This window comes from Eriocheir sinensis, chromosome 28 (assembly GCF_024679095.1).
Source record: "Eriocheir sinensis breed Jianghai 21 chromosome 28, ASM2467909v1, whole genome shotgun sequence".
NCBI lineage: Eukaryota > Metazoa > Arthropoda > Malacostraca > Decapoda > Varunidae > Eriocheir > Eriocheir sinensis.
In genome coordinates this window covers 17,283,116-17,303,395 of record NC_066536.1, presented here as the reverse complement: position 1 = coordinate 17,303,395, position 20,280 = coordinate 17,283,116, and the positions used below count along the sequence as shown (strand labels likewise).

At 39.0% G+C, this 20,280-nt stretch overlaps 2 protein-coding genes and 1 long non-coding RNA gene across 7 annotated transcripts; 1 reads left to right on the top strand and 2 right to left on the bottom strand.

Annotated features, from left to right (window-relative positions):
• Positions 1 to 54: 54 nt before the first annotated feature.
• LOC127004660 (uncharacterized) lies at positions 55 to 391 on the bottom strand. Its single transcript, XR_007757906.1, has 2 exons — positions 260 to 391; positions 55 to 110 (listed from the first exon to the last, which is right to left on the bottom strand). It is a non-coding gene; the product is annotated as an uncharacterized LOC127004660 (long non-coding RNA).
• On the top strand, positions 103 to 15,449 carry LOC127004652 (ELKS/Rab6-interacting/CAST family member 1-like). Of its 4 annotated transcripts, XM_050872707.1 has the most exons (18): positions 103 to 690; positions 1,675 to 1,741; positions 2,312 to 2,488; positions 2,607 to 2,708; positions 3,506 to 3,634; positions 4,115 to 4,306; positions 5,028 to 5,166; positions 5,268 to 5,410; positions 5,553 to 5,776; positions 6,057 to 6,254; positions 6,391 to 6,522; positions 7,122 to 7,292; positions 7,688 to 7,809; positions 10,711 to 10,824; positions 11,474 to 11,563; positions 12,685 to 12,807; positions 13,585 to 14,033; positions 14,452 to 15,449. In XM_050872707.1, the coding sequence occupies exons 1-13, from the start codon at positions 683 to 685 to the stop codon at positions 7,785 to 7,787; spliced, it is 1,782 nt and encodes a 593-aa protein (XP_050728664.1). In that variant the 5' UTR covers positions 103 to 682; the 3' UTR covers positions 7,788 to 7,809; positions 10,711 to 10,824; positions 11,474 to 11,563; positions 12,685 to 12,807; positions 13,585 to 14,033; positions 14,452 to 15,449. The 4 variants fall into 4 exon arrangements, with proteins under 4 accessions (XP_050728664.1, XP_050728662.1, XP_050728663.1 ...); XM_050872705.1 differs by lacking the exon at positions 10,711 to 10,824; XM_050872706.1 differs by having other exon boundaries at positions 10,711 to 11,563; positions 14,681 to 15,449.
• LOC127004659 (BAG family molecular chaperone regulator 1-like) lies at positions 11,359 to 19,723 on the bottom strand. 2 transcript variants are annotated; one of them, XM_050872724.1, is made up of 5 exons: positions 19,564 to 19,723; positions 15,528 to 15,654; positions 13,851 to 14,027; positions 13,564 to 13,752; positions 11,359 to 12,538 (listed from the first exon to the last, which is right to left on the bottom strand). In XM_050872724.1, exons 1-5 carry the CDS (start codon positions 19,575 to 19,577, stop codon positions 12,419 to 12,421), a joined length of 627 nt encoding a protein of 208 aa, XP_050728681.1. In that variant the 5' UTR covers positions 19,578 to 19,723; the 3' UTR covers positions 11,359 to 12,418. The 2 variants fall into 2 exon arrangements, with proteins under 2 accessions (XP_050728681.1, XP_050728680.1); XM_050872723.1 differs by lacking the exon at positions 11,359 to 12,538 and having other exon boundaries at positions 12,787 to 13,752.
• Positions 19,724 to 20,280: the final 557 nt, after the last annotated feature.

The window sequence follows — 20,280 nt, the reverse complement described above, 5'->3', positions numbered from 1 at the left end:
TACAGACTTTGTGATTGATCATTGTATTCGTGCTCTGCCAACTTAATTGTGCGCTTAGAACCTCACGCAGCTGGCACTCTTAACACCTGGCACACCTGGGGATGAACTACCTGGGGGCCGTGCAGTGCCTCAGTGGTTGTTCCTTCTGTTGAGTGCCTGGAGGACGGCTGCCACCCCACCTTATATTTGTGCTTTTCCAACTTGTGTGTTTAGAATCTCACGCAGCAGGCACGCTAATTAACACCTGGGGATGAACTACCTGGGGGCCGTCAGTGCCTCAGTGGTTGTTCCTTCTGTTGAGTGCCTGGAGGACGGCTGCCACCCCACCTTATATTTGTGCTTTTCCAACTTGTGTGTTTAGAACCTCACGCAGCTGGCACTCTTAACACCTGGCACACCTGGGGATGAACCACCTGGGGGCCGTGCAGTGCCTCAGTGGTTGTTCCTTCTGTTGAGTGCCTGGAGGACGGCTGCCACCCTGCACCTTATATTTGTGCGCTACCAACTTGTGTGTTTAGAATCTCACGCAGCAGGCACGCTAATTAACACCTGGCACACCTGGGGATGAACCACCTGGGGGCCGTCAGTGGTCGTTCCTCTCCTCGTTGAGTGGCTGGGAGGGGGGCGGCTCACCCCTGCCAGCCCACACCCGCCACATAGAGGGAGAAGGCATCATCTAGCCATGGACAAGTAAGTTCAAGGATATACAGACGAATATGTGATCTGAATAATAGTCTTCGGGTTTCCAAGGTTGGTTAAGCACACTAACCTAACCATAGGGAAAGGTCATCCAGGTAAGAATCGTTAGTGGTGGGTTGGATGCTGTAGTTATGTCGTTCCTAGGGGAGTAGCTCATCTGGGTATTGCACTGGGGCAGCTGGCATCTTTGACAGGTGTGATAGCCATGATGGAGAGAGGAAGGGGACAGCTCAGGGATGCCAGGCTAGGGTTAAGTGAAGGAAAATATTGCTGGCCAAGATAAACACTAATGTTGTACCTGTAACCCTGAAGCCATAAAAGAAGCAGAGCTAAGAAAATTGTCACAACTGTGGATAAATGATAGATAGCAAGCAGTTAATCAGTCATTGAAGGTGAACCAACAACTATTCTTTCTAGTATTTTGCAAAAGACTGATTGGCTGTCATTCTAAAGGACTACTACAAGAACACCCTAGCTAAGAGTCTGCTGGCCTGAGTTCAAATCCTGACCCTAGGTAGTTGGCACACAGCACACCCAGCTGTTCATCCTTTCTTTCAGGATTGTTAATAAATGGGTACCTGGGAAAGCTAAACTGTGGTAATGTGGATGTCACATACCCTGTATCCTGGGTGAGTGGGTTCTCACTTACCACAGGCTCAAGGGCCCATGCTCAGGATATGAGCACTGCCACCATACACAGCTAATAGCACATGCTCCCAACTTTAATAGTGATAATAATAGGTTTATCTCACCCAGAAGCATATGTAAAAAATGCTACCTTTCTAATAAGAAGACTGATAAACTTCATCTTTTAAGGAAGTTAGGTTTTATAAATTTTACTGTTCTTATGTAGCTCCCCAGAGATGCAAATATTGAATTATTATGTATGTGTCTTTTCAAAGGAATGTTCTTTTTCCCATTTAGAAAATTACTGCCACATAGTAAAAAAAAATTCTGTAGTGCATTCTCTTCCAGGGACACACTTTTGCAGGATTATGAGGACACAGTACAGAAGCAGGCTGTCCTCTTGACCAGGCAGCAGGTAATACATGAAGGTTTTGTTCATCCTGAGTTTGCACCTTTTAATGTAATATGTTATGAATAATGACTGATTGTCTGATTGATTTAGGTATTGTAAATGCCAAAATACTGTACTAGCTACAGTAATGAAGGGAGTGGTGTGTGTTAAGAGCAGTGCTTTGGATACCTACTAACTCCCTACGACATGAGCATAATAACACGAGATATTCATTTGGCGTGTCAGTTGGCTGACACTCTTCTTCTTATACAAGTATATACTTTTGTCTAAAGAAAAATATCCGATGCAGCTTTCTCATTTTACACATCAGGAATAGGTTTCCAAGATCTTGCAAATAGATAATATGCTGAGCAACACTAAATGGTGCATCCAGCATGTAGTGGGGTTTAGAAAATACCTCAAATTTTTATTTATTTATTTATTTAGAGTACTGTTTCCTTTGAGAATTCCCAAATAATAAAAATCACAAGTACCTTTTTCAAATATTATTATTTTTATTACTGAGATCCATGAAAGGGTATCAAGGAAAAAAATCATTAAGGCTAATAGTAAAATGTACTGTACGTACTGCAGGCCACCATTGATGGTTTGCAAGAAGAAGTTGCAGCACAGCAACACAGAGCTGAGGTAACTGGGAAACAGCTTCAGGCAAGGCTTGAGTCTCTGCAGCAGCAAGCCAAGGCAGCAAATCTTCAGGATGCTTCTGAAGAGGTTCATCTCCTTAAGCAAGAGTTGGAAACTGCTCTCAAGGTGGGGATTCATGGCTTTTATGTTACACTGCACATAATTTGGTTTATTTTGCATCTCTTGCCATAGCCTCTCATTTGTATTTGTGTTGCTTTATCAGAAATTATTCCCTTGTTGACAGGAAAAGGAGGCTAGCCAGGCAGAAAGCCGGAGGCAAGGCCTGGAGGTGCAGCGCCTCCACCAGGCACTTCTGGCATCCAAGGGCTCCAACCTACCGCACAAAGTGAGCCTTGGAGGTTTATTCACCATCAGTTCTCGTTTATACATTCAATTCTTTTTACATATCTCTTCTTGGTTTATGTCAGTTGAAGTATGTAGTTAGCATAATAATATAGGGGTGTTACTTATGCCATAAATATAACAGAGGCCTTTCACTATCTATTAGACAGTTGTACAGCTTTTCATACAGATATATATTTATGATGTGATTAGCTGAGGTTCCCATCTACTGAATGTATAAATATATTATATATTGCAATATTTAAAAAAAAAAAAAAGGCTTACATTATACCCCTCTGATGTTACCCTATTATGCCTTTTTGTATAATTGCCCACCAGTCAAGAACACCTGATCTAATGGGAAAATATTACTGCTCTGCACTCAAGGTCTGGGAAGACAGAAAAGTTTATAGGATATAGCACTCTTGTATCCAAAATCTTCCTTATCCAACATGCCAATGAGCTCTTTTTTTTTCCTATTATGGTGTCACTGTGTACTACTGGACATAATACATCCACAGTTTTTTTTATTAGTTAGAAATTCATCATAGATGTGATATCCACAGGGGTCTAGACCCTATTACATATTTTCTCAAAATGCATAAAAAATGGAGCTGCCTTGTGTAGGCCAATCAGCCTCTTGCAGTCTCCCTGTGTAGCTACATATGTGTTCTTATGTTGAATCACTAATGATAATGCTACACCAATATAGAATCAATTGATCTGAATAATGATGTCTGAATGTATTTGCATGTAATCTACAAAGTTAAGCTGAAAGTGCTGATTTATTTATTAATGAAGGAATCTGAGGAATATATGAAAGCAGTGGAGGCTCTGGAAGAGGAAACAATGAGACTGAGGACACAAGCAGCTGAAGCAGAGGAAGAAAAAGTTGTTATTTTAAAACTGAATAATGACCTAAAGAAAGAGGTAAGCACTGTTACTGTAAAAATTATTTTGTCTTATTCTCCAGAAAGTCGCTCCTTTCCCTAAATCGATCTCTTGCACTGCTCTGTGCTTCCCACACCTAGGTAGAACTTCTCTTAGATATTTATACTCCTCCACCTCCCATAACATCTCTCCTTCCAAAAGTCACATTTTGTTTTACTCTGCCACCTTTTACTCCAGCCTGCATCTTCTAAAAAAACATTGCATCACAGCATTAACTCCAAGATTGTTTCTCCTGAACTTATTCAAAACTCATACACTGTTTCTGTCACTTTGCTTCAATTTTGGCCAACACCTACAAACAAACAGACAGGGACCATGGACTGTTTCATGCCATTCATATTCAATTTTACTCTAGCTTGTAGCTATTTGTCATTTGAGTATTGTGTATCATGCATGGCTAAAGGAATATGTTCTGAAATAATCTCTGTGACATCTTGATTTTGATTTTCTTGGTGACAGCTGGCATCACTTGCATCCCAGGTGGAGCAAGAACACCAAGCAGCTCAAGCACTTAGGTCATTGATGGAAGAGAAGGAGAGCAGCACACAGGAACTGAACAGGTCCTTCAATGCTCTCAACAAGAAGTTTTTGGAGCAGAGTGAGGATCTTCAGCTTCTCTTGGCACAGATTCAATCTCTGAAAGGGAATAGGGTATGTCCTTGAGTTTACTGTTCATCATGCAGTTTTTTTGCAGTGGTTACTAATCCTTTCATGTCTTCTGGATACTATCGGGGCTTTATTTTTGTGGTCAAGCTCACTAGGAGGATGTGAGCTTGAAGGTCTGTTTATAAGTATTTTGAACCTTGCTTAGCATGTTATGTATCTGTAAGAAAAACAGTTACCAGTCATGAGACACAATATATGTACGTACATTAGTGAATAACTGTTATTATGGAAAACAAGGAAAACAATTAATGTTCCCATATCCAATAAATTTCTCACTCCCTGAGATTCCAACACTCACCGTTTTACCACACACCACTTACTAAGCAACTACCCATCAATTTATAGTACTTTTTGTAGTGCAAGTATTGCTAAAACCTTTTTCTAAACTTACAAACCTTTGTATTTTACCAAAACTCATAAATATTTCAAATATGACCTCGGGTTCTTTGTGATCTGAAAGAGTTAAAGAATATATATTTTAATAAGTATCATGTCCTTGTGTTGAAAGTATGGAAAAAAATGATGAAAATGTTTTACCATGAACAACATATAATATTTTGCACACTTTGAATCCCCTACCTTAGAAATTAAGACAGGAGGACTCTTGAGTTTAATGAACTGGATTAATGCTCTTGTTCAGTGCTTAGGCAGCATCACTTTGATTTATGCTTATAGAAACTCTGGATTACTCTAACATTCTTTTCAGGACCAACTGGCCAAGATATTGCTCACCGTGAAGGAGAAGATGAAGGAAGCGCAATGTCGGGTTGCTGAAAGTATGCGTATTGCAGAAGATTCTCTTGTGGAAAAGGATGCTGCCCTTCTGCGTGAAAAGCATGCTTTAAGTAAGGCCTTTTGACACATGGTAGGTAAGTAGATATGAAAGAAGTCAAAACTGATTGGCCTTTCATGAATCCCTTCCCTTACATCTTGGTATATGGTACAGATGAGGTGCACAGGCTGGAGGGAACTGTAGCTTCCCTGACAGAGGAAGCTGGAAGAAGAGCTCAGGCCGAGGTGTCAAAGGTGAAGGATGACTATAATAACAACATCAAGAAGATGTCGCAAGAACTAGCGAGACTTGAAATTGTGAGTGAGTCACTTCATGTTTTTCTGAATTTTTTGTTGAATATGAGAGGGCATGACAATGAAATATATATACTAAATCAAATATGACATTAAAAGTAGATGACTGTATAAATTCACATAGTAGATTGGTGTTTTCTGCCAGGCATTAGGTGAAAAGAAGCTGGAGTGTGACAAAGGACAGAGAGAACTGAAGAAGGTCATGGAGGTAATGGAGCAATTACAGGAAGAGGTAGACCAGAAGAAGGAACAACACCGCCACGAGACTCTGAACCTCTACCAGCGCATCAACTCCCTAGAGACACAAGTCACATCACTTAAAGATGAAAAAAGTAGCATGTCATCCCTCGGCTTACAAAGTGTCAAAGAGTATGTTCTTCCTAACTATCTTAATAGCTGAATGCTGTTGCTTCTATACTGACTCCCCCTCACCCCCCCCTGCAAATAAGGCAAATCCATGACTAGACTAAACTCTCCCCAAAACCACTACTATTACTGTAAGTTATTCTCATTACCTTCAGACCCTTCATACAATCGGAGATACAAGTAAACCTGTCTGCAATGTTTCATCCCTACACACCCCTCCAGCTGCAAGGACCAGATGGTGAGTGGTGGTGATTGTGTGAATGATAAAAATTCATGTTTTCAGAGTTGAACAGCAGAGAAAAGATTTGTTGGGCAGAATTGCTGAACTAGAGGAAAGGCTGAGCATAGCAAGGAATGAGTCTGCTAGAGCAAAACTGGACAGCGTGGAAGCAAGGAGTAATCTAGCTAAAGTCACCAACCAGCTGGAGAAATTACAAAAAGAGAGCATAAAAGACCACAAATTTCTAAAGAAACAATTGCGGTAAGTTGGAAAGGCAGAGCAACATGTCTATATATTTCACAGCCATTGTAGAATTTGTAGTTTCATTATGCTTGGTGTGCCTCTGCCTCCAGGAAAGCGTGTATGATTTAGGGTATTGTTTCTTTTTCATTCAAAGGCTAAAGATGGAGGAGCTGGAAGAACTGTCATCAGGTGTTGAGGGACGCCTGGAGACTTCCGAAAATACTCACCGAGAAGCTCTGACGCAGTGCTACCATAACACTGCAGTCATGCAGGACAACTGCAGCAGGTTAATATCTCTTTCACTTTTGTATAAACATGCTTACTTGAATGTGCCTGGAGACACATGTTCACATGCATATACTATCTTCATGATGTTATGAAAATGGAATGTGTACATATATGACAGCTGTGTAATTCCTAGATGAAAATCTGATAAAAGTACATTTAATAGTCTCTGAGTTCCTAGCATTTTGAGTTGTTAGGAGAATTTAGTCAAGGCAAAAATGGCCTACTTTAAGTGGGAGGAAACTGTGCATGAACTTAATCATAAAATTTGAAGCAGTAAAGAAAATTAACTGGATAGGTAGAGAGAACCTATTCATTGAAAGTGCAATAAAAGTAAAGGGAACTTGTCTAGAAGTTACACATGACTGGAATATGTCCTTGCCTGCAATCCATATGATGTGTTTGTGTCAATGCATGATAGAGTATCCAAATATTATGTAGACATTGTGTTAGAAGGAGGTCTATAAAAACTTGGAGGAGGAGTGATTTACAGTAGGATGACTCTAGGTGTCTTTGCTGTCAGTGTCGAGGTCTGGCCCAGGTTTAGTGGTGATTAGAACACAGCCTTGACAAACAACTTTTCTTCAACACTACACACAGACTGCAGACTCAATTAAGGGAGCAGAAAAAAGAGTATGGACAAAGGATATCTGAGTTAAATCAGCAATTAGAGGATGCCCAGGCTCAGCAGCAGCACACAGCCCTTGCCCTGCACAAGGCCAGCACCAGCCTGGCTGTGAGTGAGAGCCTCGTAGCACAGTACAAAGCCAGGTGAGTTACATTATACCGGGAAGAGAGTGCAGATTATAACTTTTGTACTCATTTTGATTTGAAGTTATAATTATTTTGTGCATGTGTTTTCTTGTATGATAAAAATGTATATATTTTTTTAAGAGAAGGAGAGCTATATAGAGTAGGGCTGCCATATCTGGTCAGTAAGGAAAGGGGACACCCCCTTAGAGGCATAGCTAGACTTGGTAGTAAGGAGGACATGGCTACTTTCAGCAGGCCTCTCAGCTTTTCCTTGATTTTTTTGTTGAATTTGATGAAGCAGATACTGATCCAGACATTCACTAGAGGCCCAGGGAGCACCTTCATTTTATCCCTTCCATAATCCTCCTTAACTGTGTCACTAATACCCTTCCCTGTTGCATATTGGTTCACAGAGTAGCAGAGGTAGAGGAACGTCTACTCACAGCTGAACGCAGATTCTACAAGGTGCAGCATCAAAATGAACAAGACCGGGAAACCCTCAGGACCTCTTGACACCAGCACCACTCCCGTCAAGGTAAAACTCTCTCTCTGTCTCTCCTCTTTTTTTCCTTTTCTTTTTATCTTTTTTTGGTCTTCTCTTCTCTATTGAAATATCCCTTTTATTCAGCATAAAATTGATTAGTGTCAGTTTCCTCCTCATGCCTGTCTTGTGCTGTATCAACACCCTACTGAATAAATTACTTTCACCTTAAAAAATAAACACATACTAGGCTGAATTCATTGCTCGCTATAGTATATTGCAATGGGAATAAAACAAAATCTTGCACAAAGTACTTTATTAGAAAGATTATCTTGATTATAAGTTAATAGTATGGAAAAAATAGTACCTTGCATCTTTAAAGTGTGACGGATGTATAACCTGGCCAGGTTCTATGGTGATGGTGTTCTAGCCATTGGCACAAAAATAGTAAATACTTCATCACCACCACAAGAACATTGATCATCATCACAGAGGCGTTTAAGAGTCAACACTTTTATTTCTTGCTAAAAATAAAATTAAAAGCTACACACTAGTATTAATGATCTTCAGAAAGTCAATAATATATGTACAGAAAATGTTAAATAAAGTCTCTCCTTTACTGTGAACAACTAAAGAAAAGTTGCTAGTTTGTATGAAATTTGTCCTGACTTAGAGACTACAGAGGGTGAATTCCTGAGGTTCTCAGCATTTTGTTTTGAACAGGAATATTGAAATGGGAAGGTGCCACATGCTGATGGCTTAAGGCTGTAAGGAAATGGACTCAGAACTCATCACTCAAATACCTCTGACCTTTTAAAAATAAAAATAAAACATGGATGTACTATACATAACGCTTGTTAACAATGTCTTTGGTAATGTGCATCAGTGGTTTAGTGTGATAATAGAAGTTACTGGATCTAAAGGACATTTATCCATTCACAAAATGGTAAAAGGTCACACCATAATACCAGTAATAACACCAATACATAGTTGTCATAATATTATAAATAATATCAGCATAATGTCACACGTCAGTAATAACATCCATGAACACATTTAACAGCACAGTGTGCATGATGCACAATTATTTGAAGTTCTCAACAAGAATAATCTTGTGATTCTGTGAAAACAGTAGTTTCATACAAGTTGATTCTTTGCATTAACTGAAAAGACAGAAAAACTTGAATTTCAGATTCAAACATCTCTTGACTAATTTGAGATGCATATATGTATCTTGAAAAAAAAATAAAAAATAAATAAAATAATTAAATAAGTCATCTTATATCTGTTGTTCTTTTGTGAAATGCTGGGAAAATTTTTGATACAGTTGGTAATACCTATCAATGCCAGTGCCACCTTTTCTGTGCTTTCACAAGCCAGCTAGATTATTTAAGTATATTAGAGAGGAGCTGTAGTATTACACTGTTTTTTTGAAACATTAAATTCACTGTGTATATTAGGACTCTTGATAAGGCAGTACAAAAAGCCCATTCCCCTCAAAGGCAGGATGGGGAGTCAAAAAAGGCCATACGGCCATTCTAACAAATGCTCTGGACAAAACAGTTGTGGCCCCATTCCCTAACCCAAGATCATGTAATGTTGAAGCAATGTTCCCACTGCTCGCCTCCTGTGATATGCAGGGAAATGTGGAGATATTCTCAATCCTCATAGCATAGGGACAGTTTTAAGCTCAGTATATACTGAACATTTGAACTTGATTGTTTTTAGTGTTAGAAATGTGCTACTTCACTAAAATATATTAAATGTCATGCAGTGCTATTGGTCAGTTCCCAGTGTACATGTTTATTGTCATGATGTTGATCTTCACAAGTAAAATAAAGTATCCTTAGATAAGCAAATAGCAACTTTTCCCATTTAGTACTTTATTAGAAAAATACGACCCTGTGAGAATTCTGCATTAAATATGAAAAAAAAAAAAAAATTACTGACCAGCACCTTTGTCCAGTGAACGAGATAAACTGTATTTTGATGTGCAGGATATACTTTGCTTTACAAGATTCACCTTAAACTATGACAACTTCAAAATATTTGGTGGTTACCCTCACAGACCAGTGTTGTCGTTTTATGAACATTCAGTCACTGGTGTGAATGAAAATTTATGCCAACCTAAGCATGAGGAATATGTGGACTAGATCAAAAGTAATAACAGATTTTGCAAAAACAATTTTCATATATTTACAAGGTAAATCATGTGGTTTGATGCAGTCTTTGCTAAATACTATTACATTTAAAGATGAATGAAGCTGCTTGTTCAGTACAGAAAGACTAGCTTAATTTATACATTTTTAATGAAAATTTTAATAATAATAATAATGGTAATAATAATAATAATAATAATAATAATAATAATAATAATAATAATAATAATAATAATAATAGTAATTTTTAGTCATTGTAGTAAAGATGTGGGTTTTTGACTTCCATGTCTTTGTTTTTACCCTTGAACCATTTCCTTCGACAAAAAATAATATATAAACCTGCTTACTTGTCATTTTACTTTTGAAATGGGTTCATGGAGCTTACAATCTTCCTGGAATCTAGGTAGAGGAGTAAAATATTCATGTCAGATTTTATTTATGAATATGTATGAAAATCAATGCCTGCAGGCCCCTACTATTGCTTAGGTCCACTGTCTTTGTGCTGGCAGCTCCTGGAAGTCAAGCCACTTCAAGTTACTGGAGCTGGGTTACTAATTTGGTGGGGTGGGTTACTATCTGGTTGAGGTTTTAGTATTTGGTTGGGAGTGAATTGGTCACAATGTAAAATTACTATTTTGAAGAATACGAAGGTCGTATTCCTTCAACACGCAAAACTGAATGAAAGATAGTTTTCATGAAAAAAACATTATCAGAGGAACTGGTTACGTGGCTTTTGAATTATATAAAGATTGCTTTTATTACTATTATTATTATTGTTATCTTTTATGCCTTATAGGTCATTACTAAGGTGATCTTTGGGACAGTTAGATGAAAAAACTACAATCACATATGCTGTAAAGTGCAGTAAAATCTAATATAGATTACCTCAAAGCATCACATCAAATATCTGGTAAAGTTACCTCTTTCCTCCTACATTCCGTGTACAAATTCATTCATTCCAGTAAATATTTTAACACTGAACTGAACATATATAATCATTTACCTTAAGGGCAAAGTTACATGACATCAATTATACATATATATTCATATATCTTGTCAGTACCAAAAATTGTGGCATTCAGTAGATGAGTCTGTTTTATCTCTTATGGCCAAAAGAATATACCTAATGCAAATTCCTTCCAGATCATTTCCCCATTAGCAAACAGGCTGTCATCAATGCCATATTTTTCAAGTTATAGTGTTCAGAGAGCTTCTTAATAAATAAATTAATTGGTTATTTGGTGCCATTATTATATAATAGTCCCTTAAGTTTATGGAAGAAAGTATTACCACTCTTGTTAAATGGTGCTCCAAGTTAACTCATCATCATCATCATAAAAGTGTTACACACATTTTTTTCCAAGGACCTTTCTTGACCAGGTCCTGTTGCATATTGAATTTCTTAGTCACTGCCCAGGACAGTCTATGCAAAAATAACACAATCCACATTCTAAGCATGTTTATTGTTAGGATTTCAGGTACTCCATAAATTTTTGGGGAAATGGTATTTGGGTGAGTTTTCAGAGAAGCTCTTGATCAACTGCCCTTTTTTCCCATAGGATCATCACCCCAACTTTCATGGATTCAAATTTTACACATTTATCTGGTCCTGAGTGAAACGCGGTGCACCACTTTATGAACACATGAATGTGAGTATGTGCTGTATTTGTGTTTTAAAACTTATTAATTCCAGCCATCCAGAGTTTGAATCTTATAAATAATTTTCTTCACATCAAAATTCTTTAATTTTTCATGATATAACTTCTTGCCTTTATGATTTTTTTTCCTCCAAAAATTTGGTCTTTTGGGATTTTCTGCACTAATGGAATTTAGACAAATATTCTTTTACTCTATTTTATAATAATACTTGAGTTTTATTATAAATCTGGACTTTTTATTGATATGGAAATGAGATAATAGCACCCCATAGTAATTGAGTAATTAATTATTAATAAATTGCTAAATGTTAAGAAAAAATGCTATTGTATGTCAATTACAAACAGTTGTAGTCCCAGGGACAACTTTCTATTAAACTGTGGTTAAACTTTTGGAAAAAAAACATCAAGAAACAAAACCTTACTGTATTTTTCCTTACCAAAGTTGCTAATGAGATTATTAAATGCAGTATCCACTTTATAAAACTGGTAATATACTATTTTGTCCCCCAAAGATTATATTTAAATTATTTATCTCAAAAGCATTTTAAAGTCACAAATATTTTTGATATCTAAGGGACTGCTTGCATTAAGCTACTAGCATGCATCACTAGAAACCTGGCCCAAAGCTAACTTTCCTCATATCAAGCTGCCAGAATGCAATGCTAGAAACATGCTCTAATGCCAATAACACACTCATACTTTTTACGATCATTAACAAGATCACTTCCATAACATAAATATTCTAATGTATAACATACAACCTTCTACTTAGTTATTAGATTCAGGCAAACAAGCTGTGTGTTAAGCATCTCGCGAGAGGTCATAGCACAAGACCCCTCTTTGCTACTAGGTGTACTTCACCATCAACTGATTGATGTTGTCTTGCACTCTATCACACTGTTCCATCAACTGCTGGATTTTCTTCACTAGTGTTTTCCGACGTTGCCTAGCACGAGCATCTGTCTCCTGAGGCAGGGAAAAAAGAGAAATTATCATTAAGTTTGACAGTTTCAGTTGTTGACTTACTAGGCATGAACCCTGACATCTCAAGTCCCTGCAGTGTAATACCATGATGGTTACTGTAGTTCTAATAGTTCTCTTTCCCTTTCCAGATAGGGACAACCACCCCCTTTTTCCAGTCAGGATGAATTGTACTTGATAGCCATACAGCAGTCAAGACCCCCCTGTTCTTGGTCACACCTTGAGCAGCTCTGCCCTGATGTTATAAACACCAGGTACCTTTCAACTCCTCAATGTTGCCAGTCTCTCTGACCTCAAGAGAGGGTGGGGTTTCATCACTGGGTGAATTGGATCAACATTCACTATTTGTAGCCCAGCTGTTGGGAGCTTGGAGGGTCCAACACATATATGCAAATGCTCAAAATACTCAGCCCAATGAGTCCAGATTTGGAGTAGAGCTGCTTCATGGGTTGGTAAGGTCAGAGGTCATTACCATTGAAATAACCTTCAACACTCAGCAAGGCTCCTGACATACTTCATGTCTCTGCTCAGAAGAGCTTTAGTCCTATATGATGTATGCATATTCCTGCCCTGAACACACCCATTCCCTTCTTTTGGGGCCCCGCCAGGGTGGTACAGACGTGACACAAGCTCGTCAAGCCAAGCCCAGGGTTAACCTCTGGCAGGCTCTCCATGTGAGTGCCTGGAACATTCTGAACCTCTCAGAGGATCATTGACTAACCCACCTGTCAGATAAACTTAGGGGATGGGTGTGTTCAGGGCAGGGATATTTTCCTGTCCTAATCAGACCTTTTAAAACTACAAGATGCCATATAGATGATGTTCAACAATTAACATTCTGGGTAACATCAATGCTGCAATCTCTTCCTCTCTTCTCTTTTTACATGTCTTGTCCACTCCAACCCTGCATTACACCCTCTTCCAAGCCTTTGCACTTTATTATCCGAGAAATTTAGGTTAAGGCACGAAAAGTGTAGTATGTAATATTTATTTTTAACTTTTGGTCTTACCGAAAATGAAATGCTATCAAGCTCCTCCAGGTGGCGCATGAAGTCTTCATTAACTGCAAGCATCTGCTTCTTGTGCCTGGTGAGTACTTCCCCACACAACCGGGCCTCCATGTATCCCTGTGAAATCCCTTCCACTTCTGGCATTGTATCATAAAGACGTCGCTCAACTTTGATGCATGATTCTTCAATCTGTTGAGGCATCAATGTGGTTGAGTAATTAAGGATTAACTGTTTCCATACTTTCAAAGGAATGATGGTTTGGCATCCTTTTGCTAGGAGCAGCTTACCTTTAGCACAGCGTGGAAGGTGGCACTGTCCTCAGGTTCATGTTTCTTGCCCAACACCATTAGCTTGGCGCCCGGACCCACTCCATAGGACGCCAAACTTGCTTCACCCCGGGATAAGGTCTTTCCCCGGTGTATGATCTTTTGGCTGGTGTGAAGCACATCTGTCAGTTCCTCTATCTGAAAGTGAGTAATCAAATATTATGATTCCTAATATGTTTCTTCCTTCATATTTTGGTATTCTTTATAACAACATACAAATCCTGAAGATACAAGAACTTTTTTTCCCATCATCTATATGAGAAAACTGCACATTATTTACAAAATAATTTGTTTCATTTGCTTAAGAGATTTATAGCCTAGCTGCTTTGGCTTATATTCAGAAATTGAACAATTTATCTATCCTAATAAGCAATTCATTGCCATTTCACCATTTACTAGACTGCAAAAAGTTTTAGGCCATTTCAGATTTTCATGACTTTGGCATCCCATATCATAATTAGGGTACTGTTCTGGGTGACCACAGCCACCATTGGTGTGATCTGGTAAAGGAAAAATATGTACAGTTGGTATAATTAGTAACAGTCCTGCCATTTCTTTTCAGAGGAAGATCACCTCCCCCACTCCCCCTCATGCAGTACACATTGTTAGCACACCTTCATTATATGGAATCAACAGGAGACATTGGAACTTAAAGCAACATTTATTTTTTATTTTTTATTTCATGGATTTTTATTTTACTTAGGCAGCATTACACCTTTACATTCTGTCCTGTGTTTGTGTAATTGAATTGCTTTTAATTTTCTTTTATTTTGTATTTGTCTCTTTGCAAGACTCTCATGGCCAGCATTCCTCTGGGAAAGAGCTCACTGTCAGCCTTGAACACTGCCTGTGACCCCTTGCCTGGGAGAGTACAAGACCAGCTTGTGGCAATGAGAATGTACATTTACTCGTAGGAGAAAACAGAGAAAATAGGTGTTTTGATGAAGTGTGATTTAGGAAAGAATAAATTTAGGTTGAAGAATATAGTTCAGGTTAAAAAATACAGGCAAATACGTAGTGCTTCATAATAAGCACAGTGGATGTAGTAGAAAAACAAAACAGTGTAATGTTAATGTGATTGATAATTTTGCAAAGACCCGCCTGCAGAAAGCCTCCCAAACTCACTCTGCGAGTGGGGCACCTCTTTGTCCAACTGGTTATGGAGTGGCTTTCCCATCTAGCTGGTTGTGTGTTCTATCACTGTGATTGATAATTTCAAATAGGCACTGGATAGATTTAAAGACAGTAGATGGTGTTTTTCTCTCTCTCTCTCTCTCTCTCTCTCTCTCTCTCTCTCTCTCTCTCTCTCTCTCTCTCTCTCTCTCTCTCTCTCTCTCTCTCTCTCTCTCTCTCTCTCTCATATGTGTCCCCACAGTATGCAGACAAACCCCACAGACACATAACCCCCATACACATATATAGGAACCCCACCCCCCTGCTCTCTTTCTCTCACATTTAATAATATTCAGTCATTATCTCTGCATGCTTCATAAGTTTGTGATCCTTTGCACTGCAAACCTGTGATTTAATGTACATACACAATAAAAAAAATTGAACTAATTTTGAGCCTGCTTATAATTCATTGTACAATAACAAATACTGTTGATGAATGGAAAATACAAAGCAATGATGACTCACCATTCTGGATAAGTCTTCTAAGGCCATGGTCCCTTTCACTGTCACCTCATGCCGGGAGGTCCCATGGCACAGCGTAATGCTGTATTCCTCATCACCCATCCTCGCCGCGCTTGATTTAAATAACCTCCTAAAAAAAATGGTTGTTGTGTTATGTTGTGTGCAAAACTTGTCACACTACTCCACCATACTTTTCCTTATACTACAGTTGTTTCCTTAAATATTAAATGCAAATAATATATATATATATTCACAGCATATTTAATTCCAGGGCAGCAATCCCTGTGGAAAACTTCTGCTAACTATTCTAGCATTCCATAGTTGTTTTCACCAATGAAATTATTGAAAAAATAAGTGATACAGAACTGAATTATTGAAACTGCACTGAACTATTCACTATTTCTAAATGAAACTTCACTTTCATGTATCATGGTGATACCAATATAATATGCATATTTCTAGATTAATTAAAAGGACTACAGATATTCCGAGTAAGATACCTTGGCATACTAACACATCTCCAATAAAGTAATTTCCAAAGTCCAGGTGAGGAATGAGTTATCCTTCTATAGTCAGACTCAGCTGTGAAGTCTGTTTAGGCGGGGCCCGCTCAGGAAGGCCCTTGGCTATAACGCTGCCAAAGCTTATTTAATGTATGCAGAATATTTGATACACAATTTCAAATTGTGTGTAGCTGACATATGAGAGAGTGATGCATTGGCAGCAGTGTGAAGAGGTTTGGGCCCCACCCAGATGGACTTCATATTGTGTCAGACTATAATATTATTATCCAATACCTGCTCCAAGGCTATATTTGAACTGCACCTTGGCTTACAGAGATTAGGTTAGGTAAGGTTTGGTTGGGTAACTCCTATGGTTTGATACAACCTTGCCTGACCTACCCTAATCTTGGTAAGTTGTGGGTTGGGCCACTAGAAAGATGCAGCACTCACAGCCATCTGAAACTGACATGCCGGAATAAACAACAGACACTCACATGTATGATTAGGAATTCATACTGCTACTTTTGAGTCTTTGTGTTAGACATTCTAGTTTCAAGGCACACTTTTTTGTTATGTCATGACACACTACTGGCAATTAAATGATGCTTTAACTACCAAGTCACACTTCAATTCAACAAAGCATGGTAGCAAACAAATTATGTCTTGCACAAGTTCCAAAAAATAAAATAAATAAACAAATATAACTTGCAATGTAAGCACAACCTGAGTAACTAGTTGGTTTCAAATATCCTACAAATGTGGTAATTTGTATAGCTTTGCTAGTTTAGAATATAGAAAACCAGGAAAACAATTGTACCTGACATTGGCTGATAGGTTAGTTGTAAATCAATAAACTAATAAATTTTGAACAGAAGAATGATTACAAAATAAGTAATATCAAGTCACCAGATCAGAATGAAGTGAAATAAAGTTAAACAATTCCTTCATGGACCATGGACAAATAAGGTGTTCAACTATTTCAGGGAGTTTTAACTGACAACAATACAAATATCAATAACAGAGGAAAATGGCAAACTAATAATAACAGTAACAATCATGAGTCATACATCACGGCAGCCACTATAAATAAAATTTACCTGCACCTCTAATGTGCTGAGATCATCCAAGAGACCCCCCAACAAAGCCTACTGGTGCTATAGGCATCAACCCCCTCCCCCCCCAAAAAAAAAAAAATAATAATAATAATAAGTAAATAAAATAAAGTAAAAATGTTGATTCATTGCTCCTTCCCTGCAGCCCTGACTCACCATTCATCTGTACAGTCATTTCTTGTAGTAAAATCTTACATGCATGTTCTTGAGAATCTAAAATCATCAGTCACATATAGTAATGTTAAACTTAGAGTGGATGAAGCTCCAGCTAGATGTTATAAGGATTTCAGGCACTGATAAATTTGAGGGTACACAGGGAAGTGGATTTAAACATGGCAGCCTTGCTCCATGAGTATGAGTGTATGAGCAATGGTATGTCATCTAACCGTCACATAAACCAAATCATGGATGCAACCAGAAAAATGTCTGGGTGAACACTAAGAACCTTCCAGACAAAGGACAAAATGTGCATACTGACATTCAATAGCAGCAATGCCATCAAACAATTCTGTCGCATGTCATTACTGAACACCGCTACCAAATGGCAGTGACCTCCTGAGACTAGAGTATGTTGTCAGCTGTAGTCTCCACATCTGGCTCCAACTCCACAACTCTACAACTGGTTACAGGTGATATAACCAAAACTAAAACCCTACAAAGGAGCTACACCAGCATGATCCAGGGTCAGTAGGACATGAGACTATTGGTAAATGGTAAAGGTGGAGGCATAAGCTGTTGATGTGCATGGCCTCAGTGCTCATCTCTGTCACATTGGCAGTTGAGCCCGTGGTGGGAAATAACCCATTACCCAGGGACACAGGGCAGGTGAGTTACTACAGTTTGCCTTCCCCAGGTATCTGCAGCAACCCATTTCATGACCATCCCATAAATATAATGAACAGGCGGGTGGGCTACGTGCAGACTGCCTGGGCTGGGATTTAAATTCAAACCTGCAGATTCTTAAAGAGGTGTGTTTACCACTTCACCATGGAGGTGCGAACTACTGGGAGCAGCTAAAAAACTGAGGCTCTACTCCCTGCAAAGAAAACGGGAGCACTGCCAGGTGATCTACATGTTGATGATCCTGAACGGGCTGGTGCCCAGAGTGGGGCTGATGACAAACACCCATCCACAGAGAGGCCAACTTTGCTACATCATGAGAACAGAGACAGCAACACACAAAGTGAAACTACCATACTCAACAGTTTTTTCCAGAAATAGAACTCTCCTCCCCAAGACTGAACTAAAGGTCATCAGGGATCTTACAAGAGTCACACCCAACCCTAAAAAACACCTGGACAGGTGGCTAGTGACATTGCCAGACAACCAGGCTATCACAGCACTACACACAACTCAATCATAGAACTTTAAAATGCCACAATAGCAGTGCTACCTCATCTCAGTAGTGGGTATCTTAGCTGCATCCATAGAGGAACAATTTCTACAATGTAACAAGGGTAAGTTAGGTAATACTGAAGTTTAGGATCAGTATGTGTTACATAGTGATGACATTTTTTTTATGTTTTTAACCCTTAAAGCACAGGTGTCGACAATAGTTGACAGCTGGTGCTTGGACTCAAACCGCGGATGTCGACAAGGCATTTTTTGACTTAGCGCGCCGTCAAATTTATTTTGTTTATGCTGAAGTAGGGTAAAGATGTCGTTTTCTTTCAAACAATACCCGACCATGCTCTCTTGACTAATTATTGGTCAGTGTATGACTTATGTAAGCTTATGTATGTCCGCTAGACATCCCACCCCTTCTCACCTTCCAGTGAATTTCATCCACAAGATGGGGGCCCTTTGACCTCAATACCCATCAAGGGCATCAAGAAGGCCTAGAAGTTAAGTTATTTTGGAGTGTGGTTCACATAAACTGTATAAAAGTTATGCTTCTTATTACTAAATCATAGAAGGGAAGTCCAGTCAGGGTGGAAAACTGTCTATAAAAAACAGTCCTTGAATTTTATTTAAAAAGCGTTTCCATGATTATTGAACGTTTGTAGAAAAGATATATGAAGAGCTAGTGATGTTTCATAAGGTCGGTAATGAAATATTGGCACATTAATAAAACTAATCTTAACCAAAAACCGTCTTTGGGATATTGGTCTAAAACTTCAGCATCACTCTCACATCCTTTTAATAACAAACAGCCTCATCATCATTTTAGGTCAAGACTAGTCTACTGCAGGGCAGAGGCCTTTCCCAACGTTCTCCACCTCTGTTCAGTGGCGCAGCACTTCACACCAGCACGGCAACATTTCCTAAACACCGGAAAGGAAACGTCCAAGGCTGACCCTGTATTTTCCTTTCTGGCCCCACCTTGAGGCTGCAGCAAGTCTCCCTCGCGCCTGTTCTTTACCGTGTACGTGAGAGCATTACAGAGGCGTGTGAGACAAAAAGCAATATCGGAGGAAGACTGACCCAAATAGCCACATGCAGACGAGCCTGGCGTTGGAGGGCTTCGCGGAACAAGTGGGTGTGCGGCACTCGGCGCGGCTCGCCCTCACTTGTAAACAACCTCCGCCCGAATACCGCACCTTTTTGGCCTTGGGCTGGGGTTCGAAGGAGTGGTTATTAGGTTCATTGTACAGAACATGTAATGATTGATTGATAGTTTATTAGGAGAGAAGGACTGGAGAATTTGGAAGGAAGAAGAGGTAGAGGAAGACCAAGAATAAAATACATGGATAGACTGGTGGAGTTGGTGCGGGGAGAGATGACACGTGGGAGTTCATCAGAGCTACAAGAAACAGAGAGTGGAAGTCCATGGTTGCCGACGTCCTGGAGGATATGGCACAGCGATCGATCTACAGAACAACTATGAATAGGATGAACAATAGGATCAGCGTTGCCACGGTCATCTTTATTTGTCAACGTTTCGACTCGTTCATGAGTCGAAACGTTGACAAATAAAGATGTTCGTGGCAACGGTGGTCCTATATTGTTCATCCTACGTGTCCGCTTTCCTGCAAGTTCTTCTGTGGCTATCAGATATGAATAATTTTTAGAGTAAAGCTTTTGGACATTTCTAGGGGTAGTTTAATAATCCTGGTGGTACTTTGACCGAGCTGTAGGCCTACCATCAACCAAAACTATTTACCATTATAAAAAAACGTTACTATTAAAGTACGACTCAAT

Excerpts from the sequence above, each read along its gene's own strand:
- LOC127004652 (XM_050872705.1), top strand. Across the intron at positions 4,307-5,027 it reads AATCTCTGAAAGGGAATAGG|GACCAACTGGCCAAGATATT; the intron begins GTATGTCCTTGA and ends CATTCTTTTCAG. Across the intron at positions 5,167-5,267 it reads GCGTGAAAAGCATGCTTTAA|ATGAGGTGCACAGGCTGGAG; the intron begins GTAAGGCCTTTT and ends TATATGGTACAG.
- LOC127004659 (XM_050872723.1), bottom strand. Across the intron at positions 14,028-15,527 it reads TAGAAGACTTATCCAGAATG|ATAGAGGAACTGACAGATGT; the intron begins GTGAGTCATCAT and ends ACTCACTTTCAG. Across the intron at positions 13,753-13,850 it reads CCTTCCACGCTGTGCTAAAG|ATTGAAGAATCATGCATCAA; the intron begins GTAAGCTGCTCC and ends ATGCCTCAACAG.